The following is a 14062-nucleotide window of genomic DNA, read 5'->3' on the forward strand; positions in this document are numbered from 1 at the left end:
AATGTAATTTTCTAATGTTTAATGCATTTAGATATGAACTAGCCTGTAGTTAGCAAATTTGATTAAGCAGTGAAATCAGTTTTGTTTGCAAGTTTTGACAATAACTGACAAAATGAGCATATAAAACGTATCTTTCAAGTACGAAGCTGAAAAACAACTTAGGAGAGCAAGAATCTGAAACACACCCTAAAATGCCTGACAATTTGCTCAGTAGAGTTTCTACCTAGATGAACAAATAAGAAGCTTGAGAGCTCGCTCAGCATTTTCACAGTCCTTTCCCAGGAACAGGTACCTATTTTGTCAACACTTCCTATCAATAGCTTTTACATATTCCTTCAAAATGTGTAAAGTTAAATACTTATCCTTGAGGAAAATTGGTGTCATGTTCAACTAAGGTACTGTGAGCAATCAATATATCCACTATTTTTCACAGTCTACAGACTGCAAAATAATAGAGTATGAAAATATTTTATTTTTCTTTCCTGGTAGATGTTCGCAGAAGAACAATTTACGAATACCACAGGGTGGAGCTTCAGATGTCAAAGATTACAAATCTGTCAGCTGTTGAAATGATACCTCTTCCAAGTAAGTAAACTGTAGAATGTGAAGGAGCCAGATCTGGGGTACAGCCTCAGCTGCAACACACATACAATTTTAAATATTTTGTTTTACCTGTGAATTTGGAGTAGGGACAGATTCATTTATCTTCTCTCAGATTTATTCTCAGCTGATTGATGCATTATCCAATGCATCTTCATGTATCTTAAGTTAGTTTGTAGGTACACAGCTCCCATTAGGTTGTGAGTGAAATCTGTGCCAAATAATTTTTCAAAAGAATGCTCATATTGCCTTTAAATTCTTTTCCTCAAGAAAATAGAGCAATTTTCATGCTTGCTAAACAAGCACAAATACTACTAAGTACTTTGCATCACATCTGAAAGGAACATCCCCAAACACATTTTGCAATTCGTTCATCTCTTTTGTTCAAAGTGATGTTTAGTGATATTGGAGTTTAAACTACCAGCTGTACTGTTGTGAAAAAAAGAAACTGGAAACTATCTTTCATTTTTTTCTAATCTGATTGTATTTCTTGTACACTTTCCTGCCGATCTTATTGTCTGTATGTGTCTATATGATAGCAACACCAAAAAACACTGAAGCCAGGGAAGAAAAGTTTAATGAAATATTAAATAATTTATAGAAAGATAAAAACTCTGGCAATTAAGCTGAAAGAGCTGTTGTGGAAGTGAGATTACATTTACAAATGCATACAAATGAAATCCTACAGATAAGATGTTTCTCTGTGCACTGCCTTATAGTAGGCTGGTTTTAGTCTGTTATTTTGAAAATCTGTGAACCTGTATATTCCCTACATATATAAAGTCAAAAGATGTATCCTTCTCTCATACTTTCTGTGATAATTATTTGTTAGACTACAGTAATAATTTGTGTTTACTTACCTGCTTCCCAGCTTGTCTCCAGTTTAACAGCTGTGGTCCCTGTGTCACTGCCCAGATTGGTTTCAACTGCAGCTGGTGCAGCAAACTCCAAAGGTAAAGAAAAGGATTTTTCTTTTTTGACATGTATATGCAGCTGTGCTCAAAGGATATACAAAAACATTTCCAACTGCTCACTCAGCACAGAGAGATGTTATATTTGGGGTTTACAAACATTCATTCACATACATACTGGTAGACCTTACTTGCATTCTTTAGCCATGCAACACTGTCCTATTTCACTTCATCCATAAAAAAAAAATAGTTAAGAAGGGTCAAAGGAATTGTTTTAGAAATTGAGCCCTTGTTCCTATTTTCTTTATCCTGCTTTAAAATTCTTTTGAAGGACTACATGAGAAGTAGAAATCATAACAAAATTCATGTTTTCTCCCTATACCCATTGCTTTATCAAAAACAATTTTACTGCAGAGAGATCTGGGTGGCATTGTAACTATAAAGACACACTTGTTCTGTAAACATCAGATTCTTTTCTCTCCTAATTTCTCGTAGTTAGTGAGCACATTGGGTCCTTCAGCCTCTCACTGCCACATTCATGACAGCCTACTCAGTAGTAGGAACAAATTTTACTCTGTGGAGCAGTTGGAGCATAGACAGTAAAATGGAAACTGCAGCTGAAGCTTTTCCAAAAAGTTCTTTGGTCACTGACCTTCACTGACCTTCATAGAATAAATTTATGTAGCACTGGTTCTCTCCCACTAAATGCAGAGGCATAATGGATGCGTTGTGTTTTTTAGCCCTAGTGATTAGGCTCAGAAATCTTGTATATAAATGGATGCATAATGAAAGGAGAAAAGGTTATTGGCATTCCAGAATAGTGAGTGCCATGATAACATTTTGAAGAGCTGAAAAATAGCTGATGAACTTTATATGAAATTAAAGAAGTTGGGGTCACTTCTTTGTTTTCTTATGTCTCATCTCTCTCAATAAGTGGGTTTTTTGTTGTTGTTGTTTTTGTTGTTTGTTTTGCAAAACCTCAATTTCTGTGGAATTAAACCTAAATTAAATCATTCTGTGAAAATACATGTCAGTTATCTTCAAGACTGAAGATAGTAACAGAGAACTATTCCAAGCAAGCATGAACAGATATTGCTTGCTTTAGCCAATTTCTTGCTTTCAATCATTGCTTGATTCTCCTTCCTTTACTAAATGCCGTAGCACTGTCTGTTGTTTTGTAGGCAGTGTTCTCATTTCTGTTTGGATAAATTTATTTATAACAGGTAAGATTTGAAGAGGCAGTAAGGTTCAGACTCTTACAAACATCTGTCAAACTTTGAGATCTTTCATTTTCATCTGTTTTTCATAGCTTCTGAAGAACTGCGTTTCCTAAGTTCTAAGTTTGCTGGAAAATCAGTTGTGCTGAGAACGGAAAGAATTTTATCTTTCACCATTAGCAGAAAGCAATATCAAGCATGTGGTTGCACTGTGTTCCCCTCCATGTATTTAAATGAATTTGTGGCTGCCCATTCATAACTGGCAAGATGTAATTTGCTGATGAAAAATATACAGTTTTAACACAGCTATTTTTATTCAATTAAAATCCACATTTAAAAAAGTCTTATGTATTTCCCCATGAAGATCACACTGCAGTCAAAGATGAACTGCTGTGAAGCAGTTCTGCTGTTTCCCAAAAGCATTCAGCTCCACACTGCTGCACAGTTTTGTCTTTGATGATCTGCGACAGATAGACTTAGCATATTTATTTTATATCATTACTAAATGTAATGAGTCTGTAATTTCATAAGAGCAGTCTTCAGAAATCATTTGACTAGCAGCAAAAGAAGGAACTGGAATTAATTCCTTAAAAAAAAGGATGCATCCAGAAAAACAAACTAACATTATGCAACTGCACAGGAATCATATTTAATTTAAGATTTAAATTGCTTAAATTATTTAAATTAAATAAATGATAATTTAAAAACAGTCATACTGTCCAATTTGCATCTGTAAGAATGAATGATAGTAAGCTGGATTTAAGCAAAAGCAGGAATGTTTGTAGAATCATAAATCAGCTTTGATTGAAAGAACATGCTGGAGGTCATCCAGTCCAACCACTTGCTCAAAGTGGGGTCAGCTGTCAGCTCGAGACTTTGATCAGCTGGGTCTTGAAAATACCCAACGATGATCCTCTGAACATCTTATTTTTATGCTAGATTTTATACCTTATTTCTTAACTTCTTATTTTCTCCAGTTCTATCAAGAATCACATCTGATATAGTAGGTGGAGGTAAAGTTCATGTGAACAGGCAACTTACTTTTCAAAATGTGAAGATTGGGTGTCTTTTTAGTAGTGTTATAGTTGAGGATCATTGTGATTGGGAATCATTCCTGTTAGCTTTGTTAATTTTCTGTTCTGTATGATACTCACATCTGCATACTAGTCCAGTGGCTCTGTTTTATCTCGCTGTTTCTCTGCATGTTTATTCATTTTAGAAATATACAAAAAATCTTTACTCCATTACTCTTTTTAGGTATCTAGATTGCAGCAGAGTCCTCAGAATCATCAAATTCAGTACCTCATTATGTTTTTACTCCCTTCAGAAATAAATACATTGTGTTAAAATGTTCTTTCTGCATGTGATAGACTATTTCAACAAGAATACCTAACTATCCTGGTCAAAAATCATAAAGGATAGAAAGTTTTGAGTTCCTCCAACACAGTAGTTCTGTTTTTTCTGTGTCACTGCCTTGTAAATCACTGTTGACTTTTATCTCCTGTTGTGATAAACATTGTTCTACTGCAGGAGAATAAAATCTGCTTAGAAAAACAAGGGCAAAGCATTATGTGAAATATCAACAAAGACATTTCAGAAATGCCTAGAATAGAAAGTATATTAATATTTACACCTTGCAATGAGTGGGTACTCTAAAGGGTCTTTGAAGTAATCAAAAGTAGAAACTTAGTAGCAGTGCCCAAGGAGTGCTTCTGGGTTGCAAAGTGAGGAATGACTGGACTTGTGTGTCTGGGAAGTGAGAAAAGAAAGACTGTCGTCCTTGGCTTATAGGCAAAGCCTAGAGGGGAAAGGCATCTAGCCCTTGGTGCAAAAGCCTGAGCTTGGTACTGGTGGCATCCAGTATACCAGTACCACTAAATGATCCAGTGCTTTGCTTTCTGTAAAGGCAAACTGCCTGCTTGCCAAAAGAAGAGTGTGATGGAGTAATAGGGGTCACAAGTGTGACTGTAATATACCGTGAGTTCCTCCTCTGAAGCTGCAGTAACACTTTGGTTGTCTTTGGTCTCCCAGAACAAACATGCTTCCATGTAGATAGCAAGCAAACACATATCCAGTGGGAATAACTGTTGATCAGTTCTACAGCCCCTTTTTTTTCTCAACATGACCCAACAGCAACAGCGCTATTGAGAATGGCTTTTAGTATTTTTTCTTTGCGTAAAATGTAAACCTTATATTGAATCATTCAAACAATAAAGTACAGGTGTTGGAAAAATAGAAAATGTATGTAAAACCCATAGCTGCAAAAGGAAAGTAGACCAAGAGAGCCATTGCAGAATAACTGTACCTCCCCCATGTGGGCAATCTATGTTGGAATGTAATTTTTTTCTTCAACACAGTGGCTTGTTTGCTACTGTAACTTCAGCTCAGTTGCTGTGCTCACTCTTGAGTCTTCAGAGAGGTAGGTTATTCTTAAAGGTGATTCAGAGCAAAATCCTCTAATACTCTCTGTGTACTTCAATCACAGTTTTAGTTTTCTTAAGGGATCATCACTATTGGCCCTGATATCCAGTATGAAGTATGTAATGTAGTTATGTCATGACTAAAGTAAAGGCACACTGTTTTCATGTGACTTCAGCAGATGGAAGATCCGTCGTCAAGAATATTTTATATTTATTTTTTTTTAATGTTATTTGAACAGTTTATAAAGGGGAGAACTTTTGCATTCATGAAAGAAACTAAGTATAAATACAGACACTAAGTCACATAGCCTTCTCCTACACATGGATCTGTGTCCATACACCAAAAACACTTAGTAGTCACTTGTGGCTGAAACTTTTTTTTTGAAAATTTTTTTTTTTGAAAATTTGCCCTCCATTTTCTCTCACATAGCAGCATGCAGAAACAGATAAGTCATTGCTGTTTATATAATCTTTCTGTGCTGCAGAAAATGTTTGTGTACTCTAGGCATTTGGTATAGCCTCCATGTTAGAGATGTCATTTTTAGGGAAGTCATTGAAAGCATTATGACAATTTTGATACTATGTTACAGGTTCAATTTGTACAACTTAGTCCTGCTGATTAAATGGTGAGCTACCTTAGAAGTATTTGCCCAATAAAGAAATTAAGTTTAGAAGAGCTATCACTGAGCTAGGATGGAAATACGATGATTAAAATGATCGAGGAGTTCAAATTCTGTAGATATTGATAAGTTTGTTTCAATGAACTTCTGGAAAATCCTAGATTTCAGCAAAGAAATAATGTTGAGACTTCATTGAGTTTAGAAATAAGAAAAGGGAAAATTCCTGCTATCTACTATAAACACAGGTGCTATAAACACAGGTTTTTTATGTGTCTCATGCTTTACTTTGTTAACACAGCATAAATGCATCTTAAAACATCTCTGGTTTATTGTGCTATTGTCCCAGTGCTGGAGAAAGAGAGCTGAAAGACTAAAGGCAAGAGCCACAAACAGTTTAGGTGATAATTTTATTCAACTGTCACTGTTGGTGCCTATATTTAAATTTTAAATCCTTCAACTTCCTGTTGCACACCAGGGGCACCTATGAGCCTAAACAGCTCAGTCCACAAGGGGATTTTGCTAGCTGGCTCATTTAGGTTTTCAAGAGAAGTTAAGCAGAATAAGAGCAGTACTAGAAGTACCTTTTCAACAAACACTGCAATTAAGTATCTAAAACCCCAAAGGTCTCTAGAGCTCAAATACATTTTGCTGAAGAAATGCCTATAGCTGACTGAGCAGCGAAGTCACTGAATGCCACGAAGCCCCTCCTCTCATTATGCATCACACTACCCTTTCAAAATATTCATTGAGGAACGAAGGTAATTGAATGTGGATCCTCTGAACTAAAGTCATATCTGAAAGGTGCCCGGGACCATTAACTGGTAAGGCGCTTAACCATGTGCACTGAAATGCATAACTCCCTTGCATGCCTCCAGCTTTGAGCAGCTCCTCCTGGATTATTCTGTGTTATTTTGTGTTTCTGATCCATAGAGTGCAAATCTTCCTTTGAAATGTGCCCTGGAGCAAACTGAATAAGTCCCTGTGCTGGGGTCTCTGTGGGAAGTGGTAGCCAGGCCTCTGTGCGCTCTAGGCAGTTGTTCTGACTGTGATCACGTGTGCAGTTCCCAAAGCTTCCTACAGTCTCAAGAGAATCCTGAACTAAAATGATGAGGGAATCCTATTTCTCCAACAAATCCCATGAACGGAAAGAACATCAGTAGTTGGGTAACTGAATTGTTATTGCTTTGCTTTGCAGAGTCTGTTCTGAGCAAAGTGGAAAATTAGAAATGTCAGTGAATAGCAGCAATAAATGAATTTAAGTTTTGATGTTTCTGATCTTTTTTTATGATAATTACTGCTCATGTCTAAGCACGTAATGAACAAAATTATTTTGCATACCATATTGATTAGCTGGAAAGTGGTGAAGGGAAAAGTTTTAGGTATTTGAGTTTCTTAAGAAAAAAAAAAAAGTTGTTGCAACCTCTATGAAAGCTTGAATTTACTCTTTTGCTTATTCTTTAAAAAAAAAAAAAAAAAAAAAATGAGACCAGTTAATTTTTTAAAACTTTTACATCTGGAAATCTTGGAAGAGGAGAATAACTGCTGAATCACATATTATCCTAGTACAGTCTTATGTAATCTGATATACTTATCAGTTAGAAAAGCCATATCCATCCAGAATTACAGTATTAGCACAAAAATAAATATTACATTATCTGACTGCATTAAAACCATGGCTTAGAAAAAAATATATTAATAAGAAGCACAGGATCATTTTCTACGTATAACTGACTGTTAGGTGTCTGCCATCTCATTTTTATTCTATAGTTAATACTTCAGCCAAGGTCATAGATTTCACTACAGAGCAAGGAAAGGCAGTGGACAAGATCGGGATCAAAAATAATCAACTGACAATACAGATAGATTAGCTTAATTGTGCAGTGAAGATTAATAAAATCACCTTCCGTTATTTTACCAAAACAGTAAATCAAAATCTATAAGTTTTTTACTTAGATCTTCTCTATAGACTCTTCAAACATTCTATACATTCTTATTCCCTGAAGTTTTACTGTGGATTTGATGGATGAAGGATTGAAGGTTTTGCCTCAGCCTGAAAATCTTTTTACTCCTATCCTGACATTCATTACCTACCATTTGTAGAGCTCAATTTTCATTAAATGCTGTTATTAAGTGTTTGGGGAATGTGTGATTGACTTTGTTCTTTTGGTTTGGTTTGTTTTTTGTTTTTTTGTATTTTTTGTGTTAAGGATATTCCATATTTCAACTTAAAATTCAAAGATGAGGAGAAAACATGCTTCTTTATTCAAGAAATTCAAGCTGTTTTTATTGCAACACCATTTAGCTGAAAGTAGTGTGCTGTTATTACAAAATCAGCCTCAGTATCTTAGCCACTGAATTACCAAGAAAAAAAAAATGAGACATTTGTATGGATTAAGTAAACCACCAGAGGGAGCATATATAATCCAATCAGTGTAATAGATTCATATACAAATGACAAGGAAAATCTCATTTTAAATGCTTTAGAAGGGCTAGACATTTAAAATATAGTGTATTCTGAAAAAAAAATCAATAGGTGTAATTCATGAATTTGCTGATTATGCTCCTGCTTTGGGCAAAGGAAAGAAATGTGCCAGACTGACTATCTATACAATCTGTATTCCACCAACAGCAATTCGCTATGCTGAAGTGTTTTTATATGAAAAAATGTCAGTCTTAACATGTGGGTCTTAATAAGCAGTTTGTTGAATTAGATCAAATCTAGTCTGTGATAAATGAGAAGTAATGTCAGTACTATTTTTCTAACTAGTATGCTGTCTCTTTCCTGATTACAGAGCAATCATATTGAATATCTGAGTAGAAATTCTGTCTCTTTATCAGTCTACTCTGCTTAAACTACTGCATACTTTTCTTCCGTTGAAGAGTTGAGACAGCAATAGGTCATTTTTATCAAGTGCAACAAATGAATGAATGGATGTGTAGATTTGTCAGCTGATAGAGATATGAATAAGAAATAGATTTATACTTTATTGAGTAGAAAACTGTTCCACGCCCAATTTCTTCAAATCTTTTCCAAGCTGCTCTTTCTTGATTTGACAAGTTAATTTGAATGCATGAACTGCAAGAATCTGTTAGGAAATTAGCATTCAATAATTGAGAATTTTTTATGCATGGTAAGCCTGATGGGAGCAAAGCAAGAAAAGAAAGTGGATTAATTCTCAAACTAAGTGAGCCCGTGATGGTATTGTTTCAAATAGGAAAAAAGCAGCCTCACAAGATGTCTTCTTAAGTGGAATGGCAATTCTATTTTTAAGACAGTGTAAGCTTCTCACTGACCAAAGTCTTTAATTCAAAAGTACCATTGTGGAACATAGGGCTCTTAATATGATTTTATGGAAAGTTAGCATGCAACTAGATTAACTAAATTTTCACTGTGATTCATAATTGTATAAATATCAGCCTCCACAAATGCAGTACTATGAATACAGTTCCAAAATTGTGTGTTTTCTTTGTGCAGAATTCTTTCTTTTTTTGTTTGCACACATTATAAACACTTTAAAAACTGTCTTAAGCCTTCAGTTTGTCACTTTTTTCTGCTGTCATTGCTCCTGCTTCCTTTTTTGATTTGTGAATAAGATATTACAGGAGCAGTAGCATATTCTGGCTAAGCCATAATATCTCTGCACTTCTCTTGCTGATAGCTCAGTTGCTGGTGCCCACTGGTGCTGAAGTGGCTATGTAAAGTATTACTCAATCGCTGTGAGTTGTGATAACAGAAATACAAACAGATGTACCAGCAACACCAGGCTGCTTTCAGCCTGTCAGAAGGTCTTTACTACTTCTAATATTATCTCAGTGTGTTTTATAAAGGAGCAAAATACCAGGAAAAAGTATATGAATAAGAATGAAGTTTGGCCAGTATGAATGAGGTTGGTGCCTTGATGTATGTAGCCTCAGACATGGGGTTTTTCAATATCCTTTCCAGTCTTATGTATGTGGGAGTACTATAGGAAGTATAGCAGCTGTGGCTTGATGTCTGCTGATCTGGATTTCAGAAATTGCACTTAACTCTTGATTCTGTTAAATAATTCTGTGTTACCTCAGCTGAATCCGTCCTATGTTCTATTTTTTCATCTCTGAAGTGGAAAAGTAAATATTTTCCCCAAAGATGACCTTCATGTCTTTATTTTGAAAAGAAGAGTAAAAATACCTCTGGAGGATGTCTGTGTAAAACATTATAAAGTAGTTTTCAAAATGCAATAAGCCATTTTTAAAATTTATTTAACAAGAATGAAATGTAAGATAATTTGAGGCAAAGAAATAAAACACCAACATATGAGCATTCTACAATTAAGGAGATCATTTTCAGTAGTCAAAGATAGATATGGTTCAGAAAATAACATGTAAAAGTAAGAAAGGGAGGTTAATTGGGCTAGTCAATATCCAGAGTGTAAAATATACACAATAGTGCTTCAGATCAAGTATAGTGCTTATCAAAACTAAATTTCATTATAGCTCCTTCCCAGAGAACGTGTTTAATGATTATTATTTTCTGCTTATTCTGCTGGAAAATCTGGTACAATAATCTCACAAATTTGACTCTGGGTCCCTCTCACAGACTCCTTTTCCTTCTAGTTATTCAAAGCAGACCGTAAGTAAAAACTTCTTTTTTATTCCTTATCTGCTTTTCAGCATGTTTCCTTTGTTGTTGTAAGTAACATTAATATTATAGAAAAAAAACTCCTATTCTTCTTTAATCAGAATCAAATCCCATTTAAACTAGGATTATTTCTTTCTATGAATTGAAAATAAAACTTACCTCTTTTAGCCCACATCCATTCTTAGACTCTTGCAGCAGTAAGAATTCTCAGTGAGAGTCCATATTTCTTAATGACAATCTGCTTGTTACGTCAGTTATGAATATTACCTTACTCATTCAATCTCTTTCACTGTATAAAACAGCTTCTTTACAGCTGAACAAAAACAGAAACAGCTGAAAAAAAAGAACAGTTTAACAACTTTTCACTTCTTTGTTTACACAATGCTTGAGAATGTAATGTATTTTATTTTAGTTCCTGTCCCATAAAATTGTGGAACAATCATTGGTTTGCAGATTGCCTGCTGGGATTTGTGTCAGTAATCTCTTTCATCATGCTTGTCATCACCTGTATGTTGTAAATTTTGTGATATGAAACACTAAAACGATAATGGAATTAAGTAGTACAGGCATGAATATTCTGCATCAGATATTCACTCTAATTTAGTAATTATATTTTTTTTTTTTTAGAAGTGTTATTATAGTACAGACTGTTTGTATTGCTGTATATTTCTTCTTATTAAGCTTGTTGCCTTAGCTGTTCAAGAGAAGAATTTGTTACAACAGAGTGGAACAAGTCCTCTAAACTGTTAAAAAAATCATCCTATTCCAAAATAAATTTTAATTAAGCAACATATTTTATGACAGGATAAACAAAAATAACATATTTATGCTTAAATTTAGGTATATGATTGAGTATATTGAGCTAGTTAAGTGCAAATATTTTGTATAGAGCACATACAAGGGTACTCTAAATGTAATGCCTCCTATTTTGTTGGCCCATTATGTCAGATGCAGATGTTGGTGGAATGGCAGTAGAGGTGGAACCTTCCTGCCAGTATTCCATTACATTTTGTTCCCATGTGACAGATGGCAGCAGAGGGGCAGTCTGACAAAGTGGGATCTGACATGGAAGTGCATATGAGGCAAAGGACTGGAACTGAATTCCTCCGTGCAGAAAGAAAATGGCACCTATTGACATTCATTGGTGCTTGCTGAACTTTTATGGAGACCAAAGAGTGGATGTGAGTACAGTGAGATCACGGGTGGTGCATTTCAGCAGTGCTGTCTGCAGTGTGAAAAACAAGACAAATTCTAGACAGCCATGCACTGCTGTTGCACAATGAAATGAAGAGTGTCTATCAGCTCATCAGTGTGAATTAGGTAATACTGAAAATATATGTTTTGTACGTTCAAAAAAAATAGTGTTCAGTAGCTGAGAACTTGGTCTATCAAATAGAGTTTCCATGCTGCTTGTATATGTTCTATTTTCCTTAGAAGTAAATAGGAGGCATTACTTTTGGAGCAACCTACATGAATTCATACTGCATTCACTCACAGTCACACTTCATTTGATAAAGTTTTGTATGTTCCAAGAGAAGTTGGAAAGTAATGAAGTAAGGGAAGTACAATAATTTTTCCAGGCAGCATTATGTGACAAGAAAGTGATATTCTGGGCATAGTGGAACCAAAATGGAATCTGTTTTGCAGGAAACAGAGACAACTGCAGACTGAGAGCAAACATAATGTCTGATGCATTTTCTTCCCCCCAAAAAATGCAGATTGTTTTATTTTTCACTTGAACCAACACCTCTAGCATTTAATTTTTCCTTCCTATCTCATCATCATAATCATTCAGAATGAAAGTACCCTCAGCTTCCTCAGCTTGTGAAGAAGTTCTACTTTAAAATGTTTTAATTCTTCTCCTAATTAACTCAAAAGCCCAGCTAGTGTCATCATTTCTTCATTACATTATGAGATTTCTTTTGTGGTTAAAAGCAGAAAAGAGTTCTACCTGTACAATTTTCCACTTTGTTTTCCAGATTAACTTTTTATTTAGAAGTCGCTAAATATTTTAACTCACGTGAATAATAACATAGTATTTAAGAAAGCATTTCAAATTTCTGGAATGCTCTTGAGTTCCTGGAAATCCATAGTATATATACTGTTACAGATATTCAGGGAGAATAAAAAGGGAACAGTATACTTAAAGGGCACATGTACATTTTAATGTGTTTCTGTTCTGATACTGGCTCAACGTGGTTTTTCCATTCAGACTTTGTCCCTTCCCAATAATTTTCCATTATGTTTCTATCTTTTACAAGTTAAACCTTGATGAGTCTTCTGTGTAAAGAGTGTATGATTTGTTATTTTTATTAATTCTCATTGAACTCCCTTAAAAGACAAAAAGCATAGAATTTTGTCTCTTGCACTTAATGAGCACCTGTTGTCATTTAAATATTCTTTGCCAAATAGAGATACATGGCATCTGGAAGATCTGATGACATCTCCATATCTGTTCTAGCTATATACAGTCCACTGGAAGGATTTTGACATCTTTTTCTGTTACCTAGACTCAGCTGCATTAGTTATGCAGAATCATTATTGTTATATACATGCAAATACTTTAATTCTTCATTTGCTCCCTGAACCAGTACTCCCCACTTCCACTGAAATCCTGGAATTCTTTACATTTCATGAATGTTCCTATTCTCATTTCATAGAATATATTTGTTATTGCTTTGCTAAAAGCAGATTTGGGTCATCACTTGAAAATGAAGTTGCTATAAAATGGCCATGTTGACAGATGGCATAAATGGCATAGCTAATCAAATCTGCTGCAATGTTTTTAATTGCAACAGGGAATTATCGACATGCTACTAAATGAAAGTCTTAAAAATGCATTCAATAGAGTAAGTGGTGGATTGAAATGACAGTTTTCAGAGTTCTACCCCAGTGGCACAGCATTGATGGTAGCCACTAAATCTGAAGTCTTACTGACATATGCCTCAAAAAAAGTTGACAAAGTTTACTTGGAACCAAGTGCATCTAGCTCCTGTTGGGACTCATTACTGTATCAATAGAAAATGTTTAATAAACAGTGTGCAGGATTTGATGTATTTTTCTCTGAGGTAGATTCATTTGAATAATATCTGATTTACATGTTAGAATGAGGCATTCTAAAAAATCAATTCCTGTAATGCTATTTGCCACAGTATTTCAACCATTTGGTAGAAGAAATTCGGAACTTTATATGATTGCATTTGTGATAAGTTTTTTTTTCATGTAATCTTTGGAACTTTAGTTTAACACCATTTAGATATAAGATCAGGTCTAAGATAAAGGTTCATTAATCCCTACTAGATGTAAGTACTGTTGGGTCTGAGCATGTGTATGTATTTGCCATTGTAGGAATTTATGAAGTAGTTCAATATTGTATCTAAACATTGGACTTCATTTTCAGATGTTCAGAACATCCATAAACCCATTAGATTTTAGACAGAGTGGTATGAATGAAATACAGTGAGTTTATTAGTGCTCAGTATATCTGAAAATTATACAATTTCTCCTTCAAGACAGAAGTTACTAATTAAAACTTTCAAACATTATGCTCTACTTGTACATGGACTGTCACATAATTTCTTTATGCTTAGCAAGGTTCTCCTTTTTCTGTCAAACATTCATGGAGGCAGAAGACCCCAAAGATGGGGAGTGAGCTCCCAGCAAAGGACTCATTTAC

General features: G+C 34.8%; 1 protein-coding gene across 1 annotated transcript in view; it reads left to right on the plus strand.

Annotated features, from left to right (window-relative positions):
- PLXDC2 (plexin domain containing 2) overlaps positions 1 to 14062 on the plus strand; it is a 233021-nt gene that overhangs the window by 190712 nt on the left and 28247 nt on the right. The window contains exons 8-9 of the mRNA XM_042888938.1: positions 490 to 585; positions 1472 to 1553. Coding sequence (XP_042744872.1) covers positions 490 to 585; positions 1472 to 1553 — 178 coding nt within the window. The remainder of the gene's footprint in view (positions 1 to 489; positions 586 to 1471; positions 1554 to 14062) is intronic.

This window comes from Lagopus leucura, unplaced genomic scaffold, assembly GCF_019238085.1.
Source record: "Lagopus leucura isolate 7727_CA_CO unplaced genomic scaffold, USGS_WTPT01 Super-Scaffold_100157, whole genome shotgun sequence".
Taxonomy (NCBI): Eukaryota; Metazoa; Chordata; class Aves; order Galliformes; family Phasianidae; genus Lagopus; species Lagopus leucura.